Raw genomic sequence first — 27,628 nt, forward strand, 5'->3', positions numbered from 1 at the left:
CAAAGTTCACAATTCTTTACATATGAGTCGTTTGCAATTCATTCAATCAAATTCAATAATAGAATATTAAATAATCATTCATCTATTCGATAGATATTATTACATTCCTAACCAATTCGGAATTTTGAAAATTAGGATCTCGTGCAACACGAAATTAGCTGTGCCACATTCCTTAGTTTCTTTTAGGGTGGATATTCAAAACGTGGGGTCCTTATAACAGAAGAAAATAAACTATAGTAAACATATCACATGTCTATCATTCTATATTAGTCTATCCTTCAATTATAATATTTGAGTTCAATTGAGTTTAAATGACAAATAAATGTCATTTAAAATTAAACAATTAAAAAATATCTTAGTTTGAATTTTAAATAATATAAGATTTTAAAAAAATTGGTCATGTAATATTTATTGTTTAGATCTTTATATCGGACTCTTGTGTTGATTTTATCGGTTAAAAATAAAATCTATAATAATATTCGAAGAAAAATTTATAGAAAAACTGCGAATTTTTTTGTCGATTTTGATTTTAGAGACGAAAGTCAACACAAAAAATGAGATAGAGGGACTCACAAAAAAAAATATTCATATCGATTTTGATTTTAGGGATTAAAATCACTCAAACAAATGAGATATAGGAACTCAAATAAAAAAAATATCGCCATCGAAACCAAAAACTCACAAATGAATCAATTATTTTAAGTTAATTTTTATGAGTTTTATTTTTATTTTTATTGAGCTTTGAATTACAGAAGCGGCCTTCCACGAAAAAACAAAAGAATTAACTTTTAAAAAATAAAAATATTATTTGTTTATATAGGACATCACACCCAACCACACATTCATACGAGGAATCAGTAGTTAGATAAAATGGTGAGAAGCCCTTGTTGTGACAAAAATGGAATGAGAAAAGGGGCATGGACTCCTGAAGAAGACAACAAGTTAATTGCATATGTAACTAGATATGGCTGTTGGAATTGGCGACAACTACCTAAATTTGCAGGTATAAAACAATTATTTCTTCATGTGTGTATGTTGGTTTTGTTCTAGTTTATGTGTTATCTTAGAATAATGTTTTCAGGTCTTGAAAGATGTGGGAAGAGTTGTAGACTTAGGTGGTTGAACTATCTAAGACCAAATATCAAAAGAGGAAACTTTACTCAACAAGAGGAAGATACTATCATAACACTTCATCAAAAACTTGGTAATAGGTATCATGAACTTGTCAATGCTCTATCACTCTCTAATGTAGCCACAAACTTAACACATTTATTTCAAAGAGATTGAATAAAATAACATGAATCATTGTCTGGTTCGATACCTCTTTCCTATATCTAAGGAAACATTTTTACATAGTAAGTTGTTCAGAAAAGTTAAATAGACACTTTTTTAAGTTTTATCTTTTTGAATTAAGACAAAGGCTTATTACTGTGTACTCTCTCCCTAACAAAAAATAAACAAAAAGAAAACACTCATTTTTTGTCAAAAATAATAATAAAATAAAAAAACATTATTCAATAAGTTATTTTGTTTGGAAATGTATTTTTTTTCAAAGTTGAATTAAATGCAAATTGTACTTAATTTGTTATATATTTTTAATTTTTTTCATAATCAATAATCAATTTATTTATTTTTAGATTTTTCTATAAATATTATTAGAAAAATTAAAAAAAATAAAAATTGAAATGGTTATATTTAGATTTTTTTATTAAGTTTTATTTATTTATATTTGATTACGGATGGAGTATTTTCTAAGCTTTGAATACAGTTTTTAAAAATTTTAATGTTGTAATAAAATGTCTCTATATTATTTATCTCAAATAAAATTATTGTATATGGTTGTAACTCAATCCTAAATTGTGTATAATACTACGACACGTCCTAATAGGGAGGTTTTACTTGATCCATATAGGATTTCTTGTGCTACATGTGTGGAGTTAGAAGAGTCGGAGTTTTATTGGATGTATATCTTATCAAAAGTCTCTAGGAGAGGAAAGTAACTTTTGTTCATTGTTCTGAATTGTGATTGTGGTAGACAATGTTGTTTTGTGTTGCTTGTTGCAATATTGATTGAAACTGATATTTAAATTTTTAAGAGAGGTCATTTATTTTCTACGTATAATATTGTATTATTAAGGTTTTTTTAATGATGATTATACAAATTTTATTATTCAGATGGATTATGATAGCTGCAAATTTACCAGGAAGAACAGATAACGAGATAAAGAATCATTGGAACACAAACTTGAAAAAACGTTTTCTAAAGAATAATAAATCAGACAAAGACACTAATAATGGAATAGGAAACTCCAAAGAAATAAATTCAGATAACCCTACCATGGGAGAAGAAAACAAACATGAAGGACTGTTAGAGAGCAATAGTGGTCCCAATATTTCAAGTCGATTTTCTTCAACTCCATCTTCAAGTGGAACAATGGATACTCCTCCAACAACTACGGAAATATCATATGAAAAATATCTTCTTGATGAGCTTCGTTTAATGGATCCATACATGGATGTTTTGAATGATAATTTCTGGACAGAACCATATATCATAGACAATTCATACGTCCCTCCAAGTCAAGAAGCTACGTTACTAGCTGTGGGATATGAACATGGAAACTTGAGTGGGATGTACTATGAACAACTTTGGAACATGGAAAATAAATTGTTGCACTGATGTGTCGGTTTACCTTTTTTTTTGAAATGCGGGTAGATAATAATAATAGTAGTAACAACATGTGATTACTACTTTGTGATGTTTTTCATATGTGACGTAATGTTGTACACTACTATACTTTAAAGTTTGAACAAATATTTGAAATAAACTAGCACATCTTTATGTCTCATGTATTTTTGTGTTGTTAACCATGTCATGTCAACATCAATCTCTCTTTCATTATCACCTAGTTTAATACTCTTTGTGATCATTAATATAAATTGTTTTTTATTTTTCAGATTTAATATATTTGGATTACATAGAATCCAAATACATTGATTTTTTATTAATATAAAAAATATTTTTTTTATATTAAGGATACATTATTTAATTAAAATATATAATTTATTTGTGATTAAAATAATATTATTTTAAAAAAAACTAGTCTTAGTCTTAAACTTATTGATAATTGTTGTTTTTACAAATTTACATTTTAAGAAACTGAATTAATTTATATTCCCCCTGTAAAAAAGACATAAAATAAATAACAATATGAATTAATGATAAAACTCAATCTAAAGAAAAATCTCTCTCACTTGTTGGTTTTAAAAAGCCATGTTCTAACGTACTCGATGCCAATCTTCATTTTCCTTACAAATACTGAATTGGGTATGTCTCATAGAATTTTTTTCTTCTTTATATTTTGATGCTTGTCAATTTAGTCTTTTTGGTTTGTTATTCGTAATTGAGTCTTTTCACACAATTATGCATTCTAGAATTAATTGCTAAATATTTTTTACGCGTGCATAATCGAACTAATTGCTTAAAGTCGGCGCAATATGTTTCTAGTCAATCGGTCATAGATTTGAATTAAGAAACACATGAAAACATGATTCAAATTATATCAAGTCTCAGTTCAAATGAGAACCTCATTTTTCTTAAAATTTGAATTTTTTTAAATGTGATTCAAATCAGAGAATTTACTGACTCGAATCAAAAATTGAATGTGAAAATCAAATTTTGATAATGTATTTCTGATTCGAACCATGAAATAGTTAGACTTGAATCAAAAATTGAGTCGTGGAGGTCTTGATTTGAATCACAAAATAGCATGACTCGCATAAAAATTACATGCAAATTTTAAATTTTAGTTTTGTATTTCTGACTCGAATTATGGTTTGTCTGACTCGAATCAACTAACTCAAATCACTAATTTGAATCAAAGATGCAGGTTTTTGGATTTTTAATTCTTGATTCATATCATTCACCCACTCAACTCGAAACATGTCATTTTGTCTTGACTCAAATTAAATTAGTATTTTCTCTCAATTTGTGTGCACTATCTCCCACACATATATAAATCACTATCTTAATCTCTCACAACACACATGTGATTTGAGAATCATAACATGCAACACACTTTTCTCTCAAATTATTTTGAGTTTGTTTGGGTTTAACATTTATTGAAGGTTTGTTTGGGTTTAACATTTAGTGAAGGTTTGAAGATTTTAGGCTGCCAATTCTTTTATGGTTGTGACTAGGATTGGCCATCTAACAATGAAAAAAAGGAGTTTCTTTTCTCCAAGATTGTGTGGAAGTTGTTATGATTAAAGCTAGAGATTTTATTGCCTTCAGACAAATCCAGGCTCTGACAAGGAACTTGTAGGACTCAGGAGAAGTTATTGGGGAACCGACACTTGGAGACAAATTCTTGAATATTAAAGGTTGAAGTCTAGATCAAGTGAAGATCTAGCATAGATATTTTTCGAATGTTGTATAAATTCAAAGAGAAGATTCAAATGAAACCGTTATTTTTATCCCAACATAACAAACATTAAACAAAGAGCAAAAATAATGAAACCGTTATTTTTATCCTAGTCCGATGTTAATTAAGCTACCTCTAGTCCATCCGTAAAGGTGATTTCTCCTTATCAACAAGGACTTAATCCACTATAATCAAACTGATTACAGATACACCAAGGCTAACCGTCAATGTCTTCTTGAGTAATTCTGATTATACCCTAGTCACTCAAGGAATACAAACTCAATCAATGAGATTACAAGAAATGTGTTTACAGGATTACTTCTACGAAAACAGATTACACAGATTTCAGTACAATGAATTTATCACACAATACGAACAAAACCTCTATGTGTATTTTCTTTTCTCTATACACAAAAATAATATGCAGTTCAACAAAAGTGTTATGCGTAGAATGTAAAGAATATCGTGAACTAGCAACATCATTCATTCTTTCAAGTCACCTTTATATAGGCAATGAAAAGATAAGTTGGAGGGTAGAATAAAAATCTTCACAAATGAGTTGGCACCTTGTATAATGGTCTGCATAGTTGGGAGATAAAATGGTACAATAGTACAATCCTTACTCCATAAAATCAGTGTAGTGGAAGGAATATTTGATCTTATACTGTGTACTATTTTTTTCACGTAAAACCTTTTGATCTTATCCCCTAATCTTCAATGGCTTTTGAATAAATGTTATTGAAGTATGTTTAGAAGGATCAAGAGACTTATTGAGAAAAACTTCAGAACCTTGGTCTTCAGAGTCTTGACACAATTTCTCAGAACCTGGTCTTTAGAGTCTTTAGAACTTAGTCTTTAGAATATTCAAAACTTAAGAGCACATAATATTGAGAGCTTAGTCAGAAGTTTTAGCATAAACATTCATCAAAATCGTTATCTAAGAGCGTTCTAGAACTTGACATAATCTTGTAAAGCACTTTTGTATCTCTCTAGAGTCAAAGTGTGTTAATTCTAGAATATGATGACATCACACACCAAATCTTTAGAATTAGAACATGTTAGCAAAAGCTACACACTAGACAAAACCATTGGGGTAAAAAATTGTTCTCTAAAAAATAATGTATTTTTGATGATGACAAAACCATTTATTTTGATGAATAATATTTGCTTGGTTTAATCACATAAAAATATTAGAGTGAGGTTTGTAAGCTTCCCCTGAATTTTATACTATTAAAATTATTTTTCAGCTTAGAATTTCAGAGTTAGGTTTGCAAGCTCCCCCTGAATTTAAGACTTTAAAATAATCTTAAACATATAAAATATCTCAAACAACATGAAAGAAACAACTTCCCCTAATGCAGAAGCCTGGTTACCGAAGTATTTCAATTTAGAATTGACTTTGCTTTGAGTATCATAAAGTCTGATTATCAGCCTTGTATCAGAGCTTGATTTATCAAAACTTATATCCGCCTGGTTATTATTAGAGCTTGTATATGGCTGGTTTAGAACTTGTATATGCATGGTTAACTTAAACTCAAATCAGCTTGGTTAATGTCTTAACTCCTGAAAAGCTTGGTTAGCTTGAAACATGATGAACTTATTCAAAGTTCTTAGAAAAGCTATCAGAGTTAGAAATCATAAATATTAAAGACAGATGTCTGGGTGTCAGAATCAGAAATAGGTATATCAACATTGTATATCAGTCTTCTCCCCCTTTGTCATTAATCAAAAAGAAAGAAAATAGACAAAGTATAAACCAAATATAATTTTATTTCATTGATAAAAATGCATAGGGTACCGCAACACGTTTTAAATACTAAGGTTTAAGAATGGGGTGGCAGTCTGGATAATATTGCTTGAAGCATCCCTTCAATCTTAACGTTTATCCCATCTTGTGCCTTGAACATCTCATCCTACTTATCCAATCTTTCTTTGGCAACAACATTCTCAGACTTGAGATTTTCTAAGGTCTTCAAAATGACTTCTTTAAAAACCAGAGTCTTCGCCACTTCAAATAGAACACCAACCTCAAAAGTCTTCTCAGAAGTAACAAAAGTCAGTTGTTCATATAGAGTTTCTTGAGGAAGAGGAATCACTTCTGGTGCAGGGAGAAGAAGTGTTGGAGGAACCTTCTAAAGCAAATGTTCAATAATACCAGAGAATTTGGCATGGAAGTTCCTTTGAGTATCCTTTAAGAACATAAATTCCAACTCCTTAGAGTTGAAGTCAATCCATCTTATGAAGTTTTTATACATAGTACACACTTCAGAGAGGTTTACATTAGAGATGAAAACTTCAGTGAGAATGTTCATCCTGGCAACAAGCTCACTTTCAAACTGCATAAAGTATTCATCCAAGGGTGTGGGATAAATGTTGGTTTGAAAGGGGTTTTGGTCAGAATAGAGACTAGGTGTTCTATCAGGGATGACAATGATCTCAACATCTAACTCTGAATCAAAATCATTATCACCCGATTCTACAAAGGGAGCGTCAAGGTCAGATTCATGAGGTTCAGAGTTATTAGTGTTTTCTGGTTGTTGGCTTTCATATGGAATTGGTGAAGGAGGGTTTTATGGTTGACTAAGTTGGGATATAAGGTATAATGTAAGTTGTGGTTGAGTTGTAGGTATGATAATGGATGTAAGGGGATCATAAGGTGTGGGAAGTGGAAAGACACTATTTGGATTAATGGTTTGGGGAGCAAAAACAGGTGATTCAACCAGAAATGTTTCAGAGTGAACTTGTTCATCAGACTTCTAGTATTGAACATCCTTCCAATTTATGGTTCCAGCTCTTTGGTGATCTGAACTTCTATTAGAGAGTCTATCAGCTTCCTCTCCATCAGAATATTTGATATCATCCTTCCAAAGGGAATCTAATTCCTCTTCCTCTTGCTTCCATCTCTGGTTTCCTTCACCATGTCCCTTAAGTACTGAAAGAGAAGTTAAAGGAGGTTCACCTTCTTCTCGGTAGAAATATAGTAGAGAACATATTGCTGGCCACCATTGATGTAGTCAACAGAATTGGTTGTCTTTATGTGATGAATAAACCCCAGAAGAATCATGGCCCAGGTCCTTAGATGAGGTTAAATATCCTTGATCTTGTTGGAGTGAAGTCCATAAGTGAAAATCACTTTTAAAATATCAAACATATCAGACTTTTTCTCCATAATCTGATTACATCTCTTTCCAGACCTATCATGTTCAATGAGTTTGGAAATCAGATTTTCCGTGATGACTATCTTCCTTCCCAGAACAAAGGAAGTAACTTGGAAAGCTGAAGTCTTAGAATGAGTCCAAAATTCTCTAACATAGTGAAATAAAACTAGACCTTGAAGAGGCTCAAAATACTTCTCCGAGCCTTGAGTTTTGACAACACTCAAGAAGTCGAATCCATTATCTTTTAGATTGTCAAAATCATCCATGAGTTGACAGAGAACTTCCAATTTGTTTGTAGGAGTAGTTAATGTGAGTTCAAGTTTTTCATAAGGTTTTTCAGAGAACACTTCTTGAGAAGATCCCAAAGCAGATTTCGAAGAACTAGTTTGTAGGAGATAAGGAGTTTGTTGTTGTTGTGAAGATGAAGAAGAACCACGAGCAACTCTTTGAGTAGTTGAAACTAGTTGTTGTTGAGCTTGTTCTTGAGATTGTACCATTGTTGATGAAGAACATAGGTTTGGGTTGCACAGAGTTTTTAGGGTTAAAAGAGAGAAAGTGTAGGAAGTGAATGTAGAGAAAGTGTGTGAAGTGGGTTTATATAAGGGTTTTGCAATCATGAATAAAATCTTGAATAATGTGTAAATCTGACAAGGGGTAAAGTGTGAAGATTTGACCTAATCTCAAGAAACTTATTCACCCAATGTGTCACTCGGACGTTTAGAAGTAGTTCAATTTTCTAAGACAACTGTCTTTAAAACTGTTTTAATAACCAAGACTGATTGACAACTATTTAATGCAATAACTATTTAGTTTCTAGAAGATAAAACGTTTAACCAAACAAGTTATGATTGGACACTTCTGAACTTATGAAACCTTTTCACTTCAGAAGACTCAATTGTTCAGAGTCGAAATATCTCAGAGTCTCATTTAACCATTCAGAGAAATTAAACATTTTGATATAATCATCTTATTCATTCTGGACATAAATCCATTTTTAAATCCTTCATAATGAAAAAAAATCTATCTTCATCAAGGGATTTTATAAATATATCATCCCATTGATGGTTTGTATCAATAAATTTTAAGTTTGAAATTCCCTTCTAAACATAGTCACGTATAAAATGATATTTAATCTCAATATGTTTATCTCTTGAATGTAAAATGGGATTCTTAGATAAACCAATAATAAAAGTATTATCACAGAGAATAGGAATATTACTCTCATATATCTGAAAATCTTCTAGCTAACTTTTCATCCAGAGCATCTAAGTGTTATATCCAGAAGCTGCAATGTATTCAACTTCAGTAGTTGATAGTGATATGGTTGATTTTCTCTTGCTAGACAATGAGATCAAGTTGTCTCCTAGAAACTGACGTCTTCCAGAAGTGATTTTTATTTCAAGTGTATCTATAACATGATCAACATCACAATAACCTACTAGTTTGTACTCTTTTTATTTTCTATAACACAAGCCAATGTTAATAGTACCTTTCAGATACTTGAATATCCTTTTAACAAATGTTAAGTGAGATTCTCTAGGATCTAATTGGAAGCGAGCACACAAATAGACACTAAACAAAATGTTAGGTTTATAGGCAGTTAAGTATAAGAGAGAACCAATCATACCTACGTATACCTTTTTTTTCTACCTTTGCACTTACCTCATCCTTCTCAAGGATACATGTAATATGCATATGAGTCTTTGTTATTTTGCATTCTTACATGTCAAACTTCTTCAGAAGTTCTTTAGTATATTTACTCTGATGGATATATGTTCCTTCTGGACTTTGATTAATCTGATTCCTAGAAAGAACTTGAGTTCTCCCATTAGAGTCATCTCAAATTATGCCTGCATAGACTTAGCAAACTTCGTGCACAAAGCAGCATTAGCATAACCAAATATAATATCATCCACATAGATTTGAACAACAAGGATATCATTCTTGAATGTTTTACAAAACAAAGTTGTATCAACCTTCCCTCTGGTGAAATCATTTTCTAAAAGAAAATTTCTTAATCTAACATACCATGCTCTAGGAGCTTGCTTCAGACCATATAATGATTTCTTAAGTTTGAAAAAAAAATCTGGGTTTTATGATTTTCAAAAACAGGAGGTTTGTGTACATACACTTCTTCAGTTATGTAACCATTCATAAATGCACTCTTAACATCCATCTGATATACGATGATGTTGTGATTGACAATAAAAAAAATGGAGAGACGGATAAACTCTAACGTAGAAATTGGTGCAAAGGTCTCAGTATAGTCAATCCCCTCTTGTTGACTATAGCCTTGTGCAACCAGTCTGACCTTGTTTCTTACTACCTCTCCTTGTTCGTTGAACTTGTTTCTGAAGACCCACTGTATGCCAATCACATGAGTTCCTTTGGGTCTTGCACATTATCATTGAGACATTACATGTCATTTTTAGTCACTTAGGATTTAGAATTTTCTAAGTTACATAACCATTTTTTCGTGTCAACTTCAACATGAGATAACTTTGTGCTCAAGCATCCAAATTCAACCTTTCTTGGTGTAAGACCCCAATTTTGACCCCTAAGATCCCTCAGGTCATCTCATGGCCTTGCATTGGGAGATATAACCAAGCATATTTGATTGTATCATACTTTATTTTCTTTGTTTACTAACCAAAATACCAAAAATATGTCTATGTGTAGCTTTGTTTCTTTTGTAGGAAATGTGTATGTCCACATGTGCCTCATCAAGCTCACAACTAGGGTTTGAGACCCTCAATACAAGGGATCAATTTAGCAAAGGTACACATTGGTTCTAAGCATCATGTATGGTTCCCCATATTCTTTATTTGTCATTTTGATAAAGAATTCATCAAGAGTTTGAAGCTTGTTTGTCAAGGAAGCCCTAGTTCATTTGGGTATCTTGTGTGCCTTCCTTAGCAAGTTTCTTCAACATTTGGTTAAAGATATTATTTGATACTCCGTTGAACTTCATCATAAGCATATATGATTCTACATGATCCCCAAAGAGCAAAATAACTTCATGTTTGCAAGTTGGTTCAAGGAGGTTGACCAAACAAGTCAACTGGTCAAATCTAAGGTTACCTAGACCCTATCTCCTACAATTATTGTCATATGGAAATGATTACAAGAGAAACGCTGCTCTTTATGAAATTCCAAATAACTTTAATGTTGTAATCAAGATCTAATTCTTTTTGGAAAGTCATTTTTTATGGTGAATGATTATAGGTCATTTTGTTTGTGCCCTAGATAGAAGGTCAACTTACAAGAACATTAACTTGCTCAGTTTTCATGATATGAAGATGATCCAAGTTTCATGATCAATTTCAATATGTATTCTACAACTTTTATTCTTTGAGAATGGTCAAATTCCACTTTCAAGGGCATGTGCCATGAGGAAACATTATAGGTCCATTTTGGTCCTTATCATTGAACAAGTATTTTTCCTCAACTTCTAAAATCCATAACACCATCATGCAAGCTCTAAGTGGTGTCAAATTTGTGACCAAATTGAATATAATTGAATGTGATACAACTTTGTATAAGGAACCAAAGTCATTTGAAGTTCATAGAAAAAGTTATTCAAGGTGGAAAAAGGGGTCATTTGACTTTTAACTTAGAAAATTTTCAAGTATGTTTGATTCCTCAAACTTCAAGGACAAAATTCATCATGTTCCAAACTTCAAATGGAAATAGTCCCAACATCAAAGTTGTTCCCCTTGATGGTAGCTTTCCAAAGAATCCAAGATCTTTCCATTTGGATCAAAATTCAGGGACTTGCAAATGGCTTCTTTGCATGGTCCAATTTGGAAACTTTTGAACTCAAATGTCACATAACTTTTCATGGCCTCATGTTATGTTATTTGTGCACGAATTTGGACAGGTTGAAATGATCATTTGGGCCTGAACACATGACCATGCACCCATGCACATCAACTTACTATTTTTGGCTCAATTTTTGAATGGTGCAAAGATCAATTCCATAGCCTATAAATACATGTGCACTGCCTCATATTCGAAGAAAACCCTTGCCCAAGTTGTGTCAAGCAATCTCAGAACCCCATTTCATAGAATACCTTAAGGATGAGCTTCTAGTTCAACTACTATTTCTGAACTAGAACTTCAAGGATTCACATCCATTTTGATTCTAATCATCTCCTGCAAGCAAGAGGAGGCAAGACCAAATGGAATTGCATCAAGATCGAGCCTCAAAACGGCAACCTGAAGGTGAATTTTCCAGATTTTCAAATCTTCGATTCTCTCTTATTTCTTAAGTTTTTGGTTTGATTTGTGGTTGGCTGAAGTCCTACCAATGTAGGCAATAATACTGAGTTGATTTGAGGTTGAATTGAAGCAATTCAGTTTGCATACCTCAATTTTCAACTCCATATTTCTCATTATATAGTGAGAGTTGAAAGATTTGGAGGTCATATTTGGAATCCTCGTTATTTTCTCTTCAAAATAGTGTATGATCCATTAATTTTGGTGAACTTTTCATCCTGACCAGTTCGGTGAAGTTACCGGAGAAGATGACCGGAGCTAGGGCTTCGGTGGTGTGCTGGCGCAGACCAGGCCATCTGATTAGGTAGTCAGGTTCTAATCTGGTCCATCCAATGTGATTACCACTTGTACAAGCGCATTTACTAAGGTGTATGGTGGATGATACGCGCTTGGCCATCAGATCTACCACCTCAATTAATGAGGGAGATCTGATGACCCTCGTTTTTTCTGATTATTTCTATTTTCCAATTAATATTTTAAATAGAATTTTTCTCATTTAATTTACTATAATTTCATTTTTAATCCAAAAAATATAGGATTACCACCAAAGTTTTACAAGTAATTTCCTCTTCCCATTTCTGAATTAAAATTATTTTTTGGATTGAGTTTGATATTTTTAGTGAATTTAATGAGTTTTGACTTGTTTTTAATTGATTTTAAATACTTCTGACTTTTCAAAAATTCCAAAAAAAATAGTGAAAGGTCCTTTGATCTTGTTTGACCTGTGATAAATCCCTTGGCCATTTCTTTGGTGATTTGAAGGGATTTGAGGTTTTTCCCCTTTTAAAAGGTATTTTTCTTCATTTAAAAATTGGATTTAAATTGTCTAATTGCTTTATTATATCGTTGAGCTATTTTATTGACTTGGTGTTGACTAAACTTATGTTTAACCTTGATATTGGTTAAGTTGGACATTAATTTGATCGATACCATTGGATTTAGGGGGTTGATGAAGTTTGAACTTCATCCCTCAAAATGAATGGATGGTATTGATAAAGTGAGGTTCATCCCTTGATCAATTTGGGATTTTCTTTCACTTAATCTCTTCATCTTCATCTCACTTATTTCCCCAATCCATTTCATTGGCCAATGATTTCTGATAGATCAAAATTCTAGTTGATTCATCAATGACCTCGTGTCAGATGAATCAACACGAGCTTGATTGAGATAGGTTCACCCCCTCTTATTTTGTGTGTGTTATGATTTAGGAGCTTGGTCTTAATACCTTGTCTCTTACATGCATTAACACCAATACTATTATTGCCCGACCTCAGATAGTTGTGACTTCTATATAAGTCCAATTACGATTGCTTAACATAATGCTAAATTTGTCCCAAAGGCATATCATTTTTGTAAGTGAGATTGTAAGTCTCCCATTCCTCATGGTACTGTGTGAAGATTTGGCCTCTTTTCAATTTATGAGAGCTAGTGGCATACTTGTTGATCTATCCAAGTTGAAGCCTTTCTCATGAATGATGTCTAGGTTCATATATTCATGCTTGTGAATAGATGGTTAAGTGTTCTCCAAAAAATGACTTAAACAAACTTTTCTTCCTTCACTAACATCTCTTTATATTGCCTTTATTTTAATGTCATTTATTTTAATGCAATTTCAATTCTTTCACTTTATCATTCATTAGCATTTACATTCATACAATTTGTTAATGTTTCAGTCATTTTCACTTTGCTCACTTGAGCCATATGTCGTGTTTGTATTATATTTGTGCAAGTGATTTTGTTTTGTTTATGGTCTTAAGACCTTAAAATACTTAATAAGAAACAAAAACCCTAAAAAATACATTGAATGGACTATTGGACCTCTGCCTTTGACTTGACTTGGATCCTTGGACTTAGTGTAGGCAACACCCCTGAGCTATGGAAGAACATGGCCAATTCTATTACTTTGAGACCTTTCTTGGCCAATGCCATTCATATGATACAAGCTAGAGCAACTCCCTTAGTTTATATGTTGCACTCTTTCTCTGTGTTTGAATTGTTATTTTGGTTTTATTGATATCATTTGATGCTTTCTCTTTGAGTATGTTTCAAGGGACTTTCATTTGTTACATCTAAAGGGCATTGAAGACTGCTTGCTTTGGAGTGCTTGCTTGGATGTTTGATTATCTTTATTTGATTCCATTTGTCTTCTTATTAATTGCTTGGATAATTATGCTTTGTTGCTTGATTGACAATCCAAAGGAAATGGGTTTCTATCTGACACTTTTATCTTATGGATGCATCTCATTGGTTAGATCTTTTCAACTCTAAACTTTTAAATCTTGTCTAGGATAGTCCCTTCATCTCCTCCTACTTCTTTAATTTCAAAATATCTCCCTCAATTTCAAAACTTCTTTGCTTGTTGTTTTCAACTTAGACATGTTTTAATGAGTAGAAACTTTGGCCTTATGTCATTGATTTTCAAAATGTTTTCTTAATAAAACTTGTAAATGAATTTAATCATGTTGACCTTAGTTTCCAAAATACAAGAACAACTAACAACCTCATCTAATCCTTTTGGCCATTTTGTGCCTTTTCTTTTTTTCTTTTTTAAATTTTTTCAAAGGAAAGTATTTAGATTTGAGTTATCTTTGGTTGAGATATAATTATCTCATTCCATGATATATTGATTGTAAGACTTTCCATTTATTAGGGGTTAGTGGCATACTTGTTGATTGAATCCAAATTGGAGCCCTCCCTCTTAAATGTTGTAAAGCCCTCATTATCCGTGGATGTTCGGTTGAGGATTCTACCTTTCATAACAAAAGATCTTTAAGCTTTTGTTGTAACACCTCAAAATTTGCCCTCCTCTTCTTGGGACTAGTTTAGCATATTACATTTCATTTTAGGGCATTAGGCATTTGCATTTTGCATATCATGTGAAAATGAGGAAGTCATCCTCCAAAGTCTTTTCAGAAGATTGGAAGTTACATGATTCAAGCCTGAGGGTTTCTATGAATTGATGATCAACCATCTGAGGGTTTGCACTTCAGTTAGGGTTTTCTTGGTTCTTCAAGGAGGTTGAGTATTATCTTGTGTGCAAGGATATGTTATCATCATCATGGTTATGTCATCATCCAGGGTTTCATTGTTCATGCTCAGGTTCCCTTGGATTAGGTTTTGACCTCTGGTCAACCCTAATCAATGACTTTCTTCCAGTAAGGGCTTCTCAAAGAAATAATGCATTTGCTAATGATGAGGATCACATGAGTATTGTATTGAGCTTATATGATCTAGGGTTTCATTTCTGAGCCATTTCCTCAAGTGGTGGAGGCTCAAGCTGATCAGAGCATTTCTAGGTCATTTGAGAACTAGAAAGTCAACTGTAAAGTCAACTGAGGGCTATGAGGTGGGGAAATGAGTTTCAACACCTCAATCATGTTCAAAAGAGGTTCACTTTTCATTTCAAACATCTATCTTGAAGAATTTGAAGTCAGGACAAAAGTTTCCAAAAATGGAAAGTGACCTGTAATTGAAAGTTTCCAAAAATGGCAAGTTTAGGTCCACCTTCAACTTGACTTTTCAACATCAAAGAAGTTTCAAATGGATTTTTGGTGAACATGAAAGTTGAAGAGCTTTCTCGCCTCTTTCCAAAAAGTCCTATTTCATGTCCATATGATGAATGGTTGAGAAGTTATGACCAAATGATCACAAAGTGTACATGGAAGTTCAACATGGCATAACTTTTGATTCAAAACTCCAAATTGAGCCAATCTTTTTGAAAAATGCTTGTCTTGACCAATATTTTCCAAATCAACCATTGCCTTGCATGGAAAAAGCTCATGTGATAACTTGTTCATTCATGTGCATTTTGGAGGGAAATTGGAGAATTCAAAATTGGTTGATGCTACAAACAAAATACCACTTCCATTGTGTTTATTAGATGATTTTAAGTGGATTTGCACCTCAACATGGCACTGTTCACGTGTGGATTGTGCATGCTACCTCACACTTGCCATTTTTGCAAAACACCTCTTATTTCATTAATTTTAATTTACCAAGCCTAATTGTGATTAACATGGTGATTAGTACATGGTATATAAGCTAAATCATAACAGAATTTGCCATAATCACAATTCTAGATCTAGAATTCACATTTTCCCTCCAAAACTCTCTCTCCTTGAATTTACAATTTTCTTCACACAACCACAAGATTTCTTCATAGATCCTTGATCCTGGTGGAATTTGGAGCAGGAATCATCCATTATTCGTGGCAATTGAATTGGTTTTGAAGTTGTTCAAGCACATGAACATGTCAATGGAAGTTTGAAATTCAACAAGATTCAGGTGGATTCAAGTGCTTCTTTATACACAAAGCTTCAAGATACAAGTACTGGAGCAGATCTGGATCATTTGGAAGCCTGAATACGCGTGAATAGTGCGCTGCCATTCCAAGTCCATTGATGTGAAGAACTCACTTGAGTGCTTGCATTTGAGACTTGCATTGTGTATAATTGTTGGATGATTCCACTGTTGTTGTCTGTTGGTTTTCTGAATACAATATTAACTGTTTGACTTTTGTACAGGTACATTAGCCGCTTGCTAGCTAGCTTTTGCTTTGCTTTGGAGTGTGGTTGATACACCACTGAGGTTGTTTAGCCTTCTCACTCCATGTAGTCTGGAAGCCCTGTCGCTTTTTTGGCAGGCATTTGGCTGAAGTCCTCCTTAAGAGGCAATGTTTGTGATTGTTTATATTTGTGCCAAAGACCTCCAAGTGAGTCATGCTACTTGTTAAGTCCTCCTAAGTGAAGAGGCAATTGATAGATAGAAGGGACTAGTAGCCAGTCCTCTGTTAGTCGTTGAGTCGTTCATTATGCTCGCACTACGTGCTGATGCTCTTGAACCTAACCCAAGATCTTGTACAGTGTCAGTCAAGTGGAATAGGGTCCCTCTTTCTGGACCCCCACACTTTCTTTGATTTGAGCTCACCCAGGCCAGGGTTAAGAGCATGAGGTCTAATCCTCATTGCACCTTTCATCTGCTCACCCTGACGGTCAATGTTAGTGGTTAAGAGCTTCAGCATACCCCTACAATTTTGGCTTGTTTGTCGAGGTTGATATGACCCCTTGACTAAAGCCCAACCGTTTGTCTGAGCCTCTTGTTTGTATATAGAGTATGATGATTGCTTGTGTGTTTGCTTTTCATACATGTTTATTTGCTATTCGTACTGATTTGCTTCCTGTGTGAGTTAGGTTCTGATTAGAGACCTCAACCTAGGGATCTGATTGCATGACAACTTTTAGGCTCGAGTCTTAGTCTCCCTATTAGTGTGTTTGCTTCCCTGGTCTCTGGTTAAGAGAGAGTTTCTCCCCTATTAAGGGGAACTACGTCGCCCTGATTCTCATTCCAGATGAGATACGTAGGTAGGAGATCGAGCGAGATCTCTCCGGGCACCCTTCTTCTTTTTTTGAGTGTGTTTTGCTTGACAGCTATTAGGTCCGAGTTCCCGACTCCCTTTTAGTCTGTGTGTTCAACCTTTTGGTTTCTTTTGACGTTTCAGCGTCTCTTGGTGTTGGTGTGACAACTACTAGGCTCGAGTTCCAGACTCCCTATTAGTTTGTCGTTTGGAGAACCTTTGATGTTCGCTGGTTAGCGATTGTTTATTTGTTTGGAGTCGGATGTAAGCCCATCGATTGACATTCTGTTTCCTTTTGTGTGTGCTTGGAGTCGGAAGCAAGTCCATCTATTGGCATTCTGTTTCCTGCTTGTTTTGAGGAGTTAGATATAAGTCCAGCTATTGGCATTCTGTTTCCTTGTTGAGTTTTTCTTTTGACATCTCAGCGTCTCCTTTTGGTGTTTTGTTTCGGTGTGCGTTAGCCGAACTACGACAACTCTGATTCTCATTCCAGATGAGATACGTAGGCATAGGATGCGATGTCCTAGCGAGCATGTTCCCCATTTCCCCGAACTACATTGACTCTGATGTTTGTTTCTAACAAACTACGTAGGCCCAGGATGCGACATCCTACCGAGTCCACTTCCTCCATCTTCTTTCACCTGTTTATTATTCCAGTGTGTGCATTTCTTTGAGAAGTTTTTATTAGCAACCTTTTCCTATTCTTTTGAGCGTGGATCCCGTCGAGTACGGCGGACGTGAGGGGTGCTAATACCTTCCCCTTGCGTAACCGACTCTCGTACCTTGTAATCTCTGGTCGTATGACCGTTCCTTTCCCTTTTCTTAGGTTAGTCCTGCGCTTCCTTTCCGTCATAGGATGAATAGCATCGGTGGCGACTTTGTAAAGTATTTTTTCCGCCGGTTGTTTTTCGCGTTGCGACAGCTGGCGACTCTGCTGGGGAAAGTTGACCTCTTGCTAGTCCATCTTCCTTAAGCGAGTCAATCCTAGCGCTCTTTAGGGTAGTTCTGGTTGCTTTTATTGCTCTATTTATTGCATTTATGATTATTATACTGTGTATATATTTGCATATGTGTTTGCATGCATCATATTATCACTGTGCTGGATTCTGGACAGGTTTGGTTCCTTTGATTTGGGGTGGGTGTTCTGAGTGGGGCTAAAACCCAGGCCCGAGTATACACCTTGGATTAGCGTAGTCTCACGTTCCTCACATGTTGGTTGGGCATGATTGTTTTAACGTGACATACCACAAGCCGGACGAGGTTCTTTCGAGAGAAGCTCTTCCTTGTGGAGTTTCTACTATGGTTGGGTTTATCTCTTTTGAGTTGTTGACTTCGGTGACCGTTCTTTCCCGGATCTTTGGTTTAGATGATCTTACGAGAGCTGCAACGGCACACCCGAAAGGGCAAACCCGTTGAGTATCTTGTCCGATTGTCGAGACCATTATCCGCCTTAGGATGACCTTGTTAGAATTCACCTGTGAGGGGAGGGTTTGATTCTGGCAGATACAGGTTCTGTTGGTGACTCTTTGGTGGTGACTCTAGTTCAGTTGGATTATGGATATTTATTTCTGATGCGCCGGAGTTCTGTCCGTGGTATTTGTCAGCGGGTTCCGTTTATTTCGGATTCCCCGGGTTAGATTTGAAGTTATTTGTTCAGAGGAGGGTCTTGTTGTTATCCAATCAGTGGTTTTCCTGGGATGATGGTGATATATCCTCCGTTCCGTTTATTTCGGAACCCCGAGTTGGATTTCTGGTTACTCAGTACCTCAGATGGTTGTGATCAGTTCAGAGACCGGAATGTTCGTACAGTTGGTGTCCAGATGACTTGGAGGATGGCACAGTGACTTGCATTCATGCATCTGCATCATTCCCATTTTGCATTCATCCGCATCTAACTCATGTCTATCCATACTCAGGGTACATTCTCGATTGAGATTCTGGTTGAGAGACATCCTGATGTCAGAATGTTATTGTCAAATTATTATCCGTCTTGATGAAGCCAGAGTCGAAGGACAGAATGTTCCTCATACGGATAGGCATTGCATTCATGCGTGAGCCATAATAACCTGTCTTCTATTTTGCAGGTGTCAGTTTCTAACATGTTTGATTGACTCAGGAATCATTGCTCGCAGAATCATTCCTCTGCACGTAGCTCGTCCGTACAGATACCCTACCAGGCGCAACAGACCCAAACTAATGGATCCATCCAACCTTGACATTCTCGAGTTGAAAGAGAAGATGAGTGAGTTGATCAACATCATGCAAGGGTTCACCTTGGGGCAGAAAGCAATCGCCGAGAAGGTGGAGAGGATTGAAAGCTGGCTGAGAATAGGGGAAATACAGGGAAATGCTTCGTCGTCTGGATCGAAGAAGCCCTTTGGGAACGGTCAACGTAAGAAGGAGAGTGACACGAGTGCTGTGTATGCCCAGAGAGGACATGGTAGGGATCGTTACTACCAGCACACTGCTGCAGTAACAATTCCTGCTGATAATCAACCTGCACAACAACAACAACAGCAGCAGCCACAACAACGACAACCGTTTCAACAGAGAACACAAAGGGCCGGGTATCAAGTGAAAGGACGAATGACTGATCGTCAGTTTGATAAGCCACCTATGACGTATGCTCTTCTGTTGAAGAAGTTGAAGGATCTCAGGATGGTACAGTTGAGGACGTTAGCTCCGTTGAGACCAGATCAGAGGCCCGTAAACTATGATGAGAATGCCAAGTGTGAGTTCCATTCTGGTGCTCCCGGGCATAATGTGGAGGGTTGTAAAGCTTTTAAGCATGTCGTCCAAGACTTGGTGGATTCCAAAGCCATCAATTTTACACTGTCACTGAATGTTAATGCTACTCTCATGCCGGCGCATAGTCAGATGATGGTGGGTGTAATTTCTGAGGATGAAGGTAAAATTTGGGTGACAGATGTGGATCATTTGAAGACCCCATTGGATGTGGGTGAAGAGACTGACAGTGACTGTGAACTTGACTCGTAGATAAAACTGTGCGTACCAGGGATGGAGGTCCAGAACTGGAAGGCCGAAAAGATCATCGCTGTCACTCTAAGTGAAGAGTAATATTTCTATTTTTCAATACTGTTTGCATGAAAACCATACGTTTTGCCCGAAACGTAATGGTTCATTGTAAGGGCCACCTCATGTGTTTCATTTTGCAGCATTTTGCATCATTAATAAAAGGATGTTTTTTTCACAATTAAAAGCGGTGTTCCCTGTTTTTCATTTATTTTTGCAGTTTAAAAACAATAAAAATGGCAATGTTTGTTTTCATTTTCCTTCCTTTTGTATTCTCCGGATCTCATTGATAACAATCATGTTACACCCTCATATGACTTCGACAATCCGATCTATCATGCCGAAGAAGAAGGCGAAGAAGATTGTGAACTGCCGGAGGAATTAGCCAAGTTGTTGAAACAAGAGGAGAAGGTGATTCAGCCGCACGAGGAGCAAGTTGAGCTTGTGAATCTGGGTACCGAGGAGGTCAGGAAGGAAGTGAAAGTCGGGGCCGCTTTGGAGGTGAATGTCAAAAGCAGAATGGTAGCCTTGTTGAAAGAGTATGTTGATATCTTCGCCTGGTCTTATCAAGATATGCCAGGGTTGGATACCGGTATCATTGTGCACAAGTTACCATTGAGAGCAGACTGTCCTCCAGTGAAGTAGAAGTTGCGCAGAACTCGACCTGAGATGGCCATGAAAATTAAAGAAGAGGTGCAGAAGCAGTTGGATGCTGGTTTCCTCGCTGTCACTAATTATCCGCCTTGGGTCGCGAACATTGTGCCAGTCCCAAAGAAGGATGGAAAGGTGAGGATGTGTGTGGACTACCGGGATTTGAACAGAGCTAGCCCGAAGGATGATTTTCCATTACCTCACATCAATATGTGTAGATAATACAGCTCAATTCTCGGTGTTTTCCTTCATGGATGGCTTTTCTGGCTATAATCAAATCAAAATGTCGCCAGATGATATGGAGAAAACAACGTTCATCACATCGTGGGGTACTTTTTTCTATAAGGTGATGCCATCCGGTCTCAAGAACGCCGGTGCCACGTATCAAAGGGCTATGGTGACTTTGTTTCATGATATGATTCATCATGAAATCGAATGCTATGTTGATGACATGATAGCAAAGTCCCAAACAGAAGAGGGGCATCTAGTAGATCTGGCCAAGTTGTTTGACCAATTGAGACAATTCAGACTGAGGTTGAATCCGAATAAGTGCACTTTTGGAGTGCGGTCCGGTAAGTTGCTGGGGTTTATTGTGAGCGAAAAAGGAATCGAGGTTGATCCTGCTAAAGTAAAAGCAATACAAGAAATGCCTGAACCGAGAACAGAAAAGGAGGTTCGTGGTTTCTTAGGTAGATTGAACTACATTTCACGGTTCATATCTCATCTAACAGCCACGTGTGAACCCATATTCAAGTTGTTGAGAAAAGATCAAACGGTCAGGTGGAATGATGATTGCTAAGCGGCATTTGAAAAAAATAAAAGAATATTTGCAGGAGCCTCCGATTCTGATGCCTCCTGTGGAGGGACGACCGTTAATTCTGTACTTGACAGTCCTCGAGGGGTCTATGGGGTGTGTACTGGGGCAGCATGACGAGTCTGGTCAAAAAGAGCATGCAATTTACTACCTTAGCAAAAAGTTTACCGACTGTGAAACAAGATATTCACTGCTCGAGAAAACTTGTTGCGCTTTGGTATGGGTTGCTCGCCGGCTGAGACAATATATGTTGGTTCATACCACTTTGTTGATTTCCAAGATGGATCCGATCAAGTATATATTGGAGAAGCCAGCATTGACCGAACGGGTTGCGAGATGGCAAATGATTTTGACTGAATATGATATTCAGTACACCTCTCAGAAAGCAATCAAGGGGAGTGTATTGTCTGATTACCTCACCCAGCAACCCATTGAGGATTATCAACCGATGAAGTTTGAATTCCCTGATGAGGACATCATGTTTCTCAAATCGAAAGATTGTGAGGAACCTATCCTGGAGGAGGGGCCTGACCCTGAACCCGAATGGATTCTGATGTTTGATGGGGTCGTTAACGTTAATGGTAGTGGAGTTGGTGCTGTTTTGGTTACGCTGAAAGGATCCCACATTCCTTTTGCTTCCCGGCTAACAACTGAATGCACCAACGATGTGGCTGAATACGAAGTTTGTACGGGTATCGGACCTCGGTGCGTACATCTACTGGGGCAACACCTTTCTCGCTTGTGTATGGGATGGAAGATGTGTTACCGGTTGAGGTCCAGATTCCGTCATTGAGAGTCCTTATGGATGTGAAATTGAAAGAGGCTGAGTGGATAAGGACTCGGTACGAAGAGTTGAGCCTGATTGAGGAAAAGAGGTTGGCGGCCATTTGTCATGGGCAGTTGTACCAGCAGTGGATGAAGCGTGCTTTTGACCGGAAGGTACGACCCCGTGTGTATCAGATGGGAGATATGGTGTTGAAAAGGATCCTTCCTCCTCAAAACGATCTTCGGGGCAAGTGGACACCTAATTATGAAGGTCCATTCGTGGTCAAGAAGGTTTTCTCTGGCGGGGCCTTGTTGTTGACGACCATGGATGGCGAGGATTTTCCATCCCCTGTGAATGCGGACGCAGTTAAAAAATACTTCGTATAAGAGACCCGTTGGACGAAAAGAATAAGATTGTCCAGGCAAAAAATGGGCATCCTGGCGAACCAGAAAAAAATGAAAAAGGTTCGGCAAAAAATTAGGGATAAAAGAAAAAAACTGTACACCCGGCAAGTCGAAAACCCCACAAGGGCGACTTGGGCAAAAGAGGGAGTGAAACGAACAACTGCGTCTGGCATGATTGTTCGTACCTTGGATATGACACATGGATAATCCCCAGCAGGGATCGATCAAAAGCGTCTTGTTCAGAAGGCAGAAAGTACGGAGAGTCTTGAGGACATATGGGGTGTAACCGAGTTGGAACTCGATGAGATCACGGGTTCACATTGCCATTAGGATAGATTTTCCTTTTGTGCGCAATTACCTCTTTTCAGGAATTGCTTCTTGTGTATTGCTCAGTTACGAGCCACCTTTTCAATCAATAAAATGCATATTCGGTCAAATAATTTTGTTTTTGTTTCTCATTACCGCTTTGATTGCAAAAACATCCGTTTATTTTGATAAGAATCTTTGCATTTTGAGATATAGGGGTCCCTTCCAATGCATGTTCATAAGATTGAAAGCCTGAAATCTTATTCGGAAGGTAGAGTGACTCAGGTGTTGAAATTTTGGCACGCCTGGGGCACGTTTTTATCTAACAATCTCTTTTGCAGGTGCTGTTAGATATTTTCACTCACTTGCAGGTTGTGATGTGAAGCCTTTTGACAAAGGATCCCCGTGGAGTCCAATCAGGGACAAGGGATTGAAGAATGGTGAAAAGACGGCGAAAGACGTGCGACGATCCTGGAGGATTAATCAAGAAGACTCTTCAAAGTCTGAAGTGGAAAATTGATACTCTGGTTAGAAGATGAATGCCAGTGTTTGATGAGTCGACAGGTGTTCCATGAAAAATATTTCGTACCTCCCCCAGCAGATTCGAGGTCGGTGTTTCCTTGGAAGCCAGGTCTGAAGTGTGATGTTTCCCCTAGCAGGGTGGAGCTTGTTATTTCCCCAGCAAGTCGAAGACTGCTGTTTCCCCAGTAGAGGTGTGCGTTGGTGGTTTCTTCCCCAGCGAAATCCCAGAGCAGATCGGGTTCAGTGGAGGTCGTCCCTAGTGAGGGTTATCCTTTCCCCAGCAGCAGTGCTATTCCCCAGCAGGGTGGAGATTAGAGTGGTATGAAGCTCCTCAGCAGAGTGCCTCGAGCTCCCCAGTAGAGTCCCCTGAGGGGAATACTTTTTATGCATTCATCATTTAGATAAGCATAGCATATTGCATAACTCATTGCGTAGCATTTCCATGGTTATGGAGCATTACGCTGAAAATCATCGTGCATCAGCATTGCAAGCATAAGCTAGTCTCAAGCTGTGGTTACCATTTAAGGATTAGTTTCGCCGGATGGTGAAGATGTTACTCTAAGGAGTTTAGCATCATGACGTTGGATCAGCGCGACTCAAGTCGTGGTTACTGTTTGAAGATTAGTTTCACCGGATGGTGAAGATGTTACTCCGAGGAGTTTAGCATCATGACGTTGGATCAGCGCGACTCAAGCCGTGGTTACTGTTTGAGGATTGGTTTCGTCGGATGGTGAAGATGTTACTCTGAGGAGTTTAGCATCGTGACGTTGGGTCAACGGTATTCCCCAGTAGTGCGATATTGGAGGAAGAATTTATGTCGTGCGAGATGGAAGTTGGAAGATGTTACTCTAAGGAGTTTAGCATCGTGACGTTGGGTCAACGGTATTCCCCAATAGTGCGATATTGGAGGAAGATTTCTGTCGTGCGAGATGGAAGTTGGAAGATGTTACTCTGAGGAGCTTAGCATCGTGACGTTGGAGCAACAATATTCCCCAGTAGTGCGATATTGGAGGAAAATTTTCCGTCGGGCGGAGATGGAAATGAAGATCAGAGAACGTTACGCGATCAACGCGAAAATCGAGATTCAAATGGAGAAAGGGAAGTGCTGGGCATTTTCTGGAGAGCGAGGTTCAAATGGAGAAAGGGAAGTGTTGGGCATTTTCTGGAGAGCGAGGTTCAACTGGAGATTGGAGTTGAAGATTGTATCCGGGATGAGGTCCTCAGGATTGTCTTCTGATCATGTGTCACCGTAGACTTTGGCGAGGCCAAGAGAAGTCGTTATGGGTGTCTTCTGAGGAAGAAATGCACATGTTACCTTCCTTTCTTGAAGGTGTACCCTCTGATATGTCGTCATCAGAGTGGTGTTTTGATGTTATTTCCGGCATTGCTAATGGAATTAGCGTGGGGAGAAATGGAGAACGGGGTTCAAATGGAGAAAAGGAGACACGGGGTGTTTTCTGGAGAATGGGGTTCACAATGACGATCGAGAGCTATCGTCAGGCGACTGGGGTTCAAATGGAGAACGGGGTTCATTATTTGGAAAACAAGAGTGATATGAAGTTGTCGGGGTTCAAATGCGGCGATCAGGGATCATCCGCGCGAAAGAAAATATTTGTTATAGGGTTCAAAAAAAAAAAATCCCCAGCTGAGCGCCAATTGTTCGTTCACAGTGGATTAAGTAGGGATGGAATGCTCATGGCTTATTATCCCCAGCATAGGTTGTTGGTCCGCATGCCGCCTCATTTATCACTTTTCCTTATTTCTGCTGATGCTGACAGACCAGTTTTCCGATGTTCAAATCGAAGAAGTTTCCGACGTTCAGGTTAAAGCACTTGTGGCACTCAGGCCAGTTTTCCGATGTTCAGATCGAAGAAGTTTCCGACGTTCAGGTTGAAGCACTTGTGACACTCAGGCCATTTTTCTGATGTTCAGATCGAAGAAGTTTCCGACGTTCAGGTTGAAGCACTTGTGGCACTCAGGCCAATTTTCCGATGTTCAGATCAAAGAAGTTTCCGACGTTCAGGTTGAAGCACTTGTGGCACTCAGGCCAGTTTTCCGATGTTCAGATCGAAAAAGTTTCCGACGTTCAGGTTGAAGCACTTGTGGCACTCAGGCCAGTTTTCCGATATTCAGATCGAAGAAGTTTCCGACGTTCAGGTTGAAGCACTTGTGGCATTCAGGCCAGTTTTCCGATGTTCAAATCAAAGAAGTTTCCGACGTTCAGGTTGAAGCACTTGTGGCACTCAGGCCAGTTTTCTGATGTTCAGATCAAAGAAGTTTCCGACGTTCAGGTTGAAGCACTTGTGGCACTCAGGCCAGTTTTCCGATGTTCAGATCGAAGAAGTTTCCGACGTTCAGGTTGAAGCACTTGTGGCATTCAGGCCAGTTTTCCGATGTTCAGATCGAAGAAGTTTCCGACGTTCAGGTTGAAGCACTTGTGGCATTCAGGTCAGCTTTCCAGTATTCAGACTGAAGTGGTGTTCAGGCCAATCTCTTGGTGTTCAGACCAATATTGATAATCTCATATCTTCCGATACTCAGATCGAAGTCATTTCCAGTATTCAGACTGATGAGCGGCGTTCAGGCCATGGTTATTTTTGTGTTACCATTTATTTTGGCATCCGGGTTAACATTCTTTTCGGTATTCAGACCGGCTTTCACCGTACCAGACGAATTCTTTCAAGATCACTTCTTTGCCGATTCTAATAGGCATTGTTAATTATTTCCCAGTGGAGCGCAAATTGTTCGTCTGTTCTTGGTATTCAACCACTCTTCACCCTGATCATCTGAAAACCGAGGCTGTTCATATCGACAGGTTCACAGTGGATTGAATAGGGGCAGCTGTAACACCTCAAAATTTGCCCTCCTCTTCTTGGGACTAGTTTAGCATATTGCATTTCATTTTAGGACATTAGGCATTTTCATTTTGCATATCATGTGAAAATGAAGAAGTCATCCTCCAAAGTCTTTTCAGAAGATTGGAAGTTACATGATTCAAGCCTGAGGGTTTCTATGAATTAATGATCAACCATCTTAGGGTTTGCACTTCAGTTAGGGTTTTCTTGGTTCTTCAAGGAGGTTGAGTATTATCTTGTGCGCAAGGATATGTTATCATCATCATGGTTATGTCATCATCCAGGGTTTCATTGTTCATGCTCAGGTTCCTTTGGATTAGGGTTTTGACCTCTGGTCAACCCTAATCAATGACTTTCTTCCAGTCAGGGCTTCTCAAAGAAATAATGAATTTGCTAATGATGAGGATCACATGAGTATTGTATTGAGCTTATATGATCTAGGGTTTCATTTCTGAGCCATTTCCTCAAGTGGTGGAGGCTCAAGCTGATCAGAGCATTTCTAGGTCATCTGAGAACCAGAAAGTCAACTGAGGGCTATGAGGTGGGGAAATGAGTTTCAACACCTCAATCATGTTCAAAAGAGGTTCATTTGTCATTTCAAACATCTATCTTGAAGAATTTGAAGTCAGGACAAAAGTTTCCAAAAATGGAAAGTGACATGTAATTGAAAGTTTCCAAAAATGGCAAGTTTTGGTCCACCTTCAACTTGACTTTTCAACATCAAAGAAGTTTCAAATGGATTTTTGGTGAACATGAAAGTTGAATATCTTTCTCTCCTCTTTCCAAAAAGTCCTATTTCATGTCCATATGATGAATGGTTGAGAAGTTATGACCAAATGATCACAAAGTGTACATGGAAGTTCAAAATGGCATAACTTTTGATTCAAAACTCCAAATTGAGCCAATCTTTTTGAAAAATGCTTGTCTTGACCAATATTTTCCAAATCAACCATTTCCTTGCATGGAAAAAGCTCATGTGATAACTTGTTCATTCATGTGCATTTTGGAGGGAAATTGGAGAATTCAAAATTGGTTGATGCTACAAACAAAATACCACTTCCATT

At 37.3% G+C, this 27,628-nt stretch overlaps 1 protein-coding gene across 1 annotated transcript; it reads left to right on the forward strand.

Moving 5' to 3' along the window:
* The first annotated feature begins 844 nt into the window (after nucleotides 1-844).
* On the forward strand, nucleotides 845-2,849 carry LOC127083366 (transcription factor MYB14). The gene is made up of 3 exons (XM_051023678.1): nucleotides 845-1,003; nucleotides 1,082-1,211; nucleotides 2,176-2,849. The coding sequence occupies exons 1-3, from the start codon at nucleotides 871-873 to the stop codon at nucleotides 2,678-2,680; spliced, it is 768 nt and encodes a 255-aa protein (XP_050879635.1). The 5' UTR covers nucleotides 845-870; the 3' UTR covers nucleotides 2,681-2,849.
* Nucleotides 2,850-27,628: the final 24,779 nt, after the last annotated feature.

The sequence above is a fragment of the Lathyrus oleraceus genome, chromosome 5 (genome assembly GCF_024323335.1).
Source record: "Lathyrus oleraceus cultivar Zhongwan6 chromosome 5, CAAS_Psat_ZW6_1.0, whole genome shotgun sequence".
NCBI classification, from domain to species: domain Eukaryota; kingdom Viridiplantae; phylum Streptophyta; class Magnoliopsida; order Fabales; family Fabaceae; genus Lathyrus; species Lathyrus oleraceus.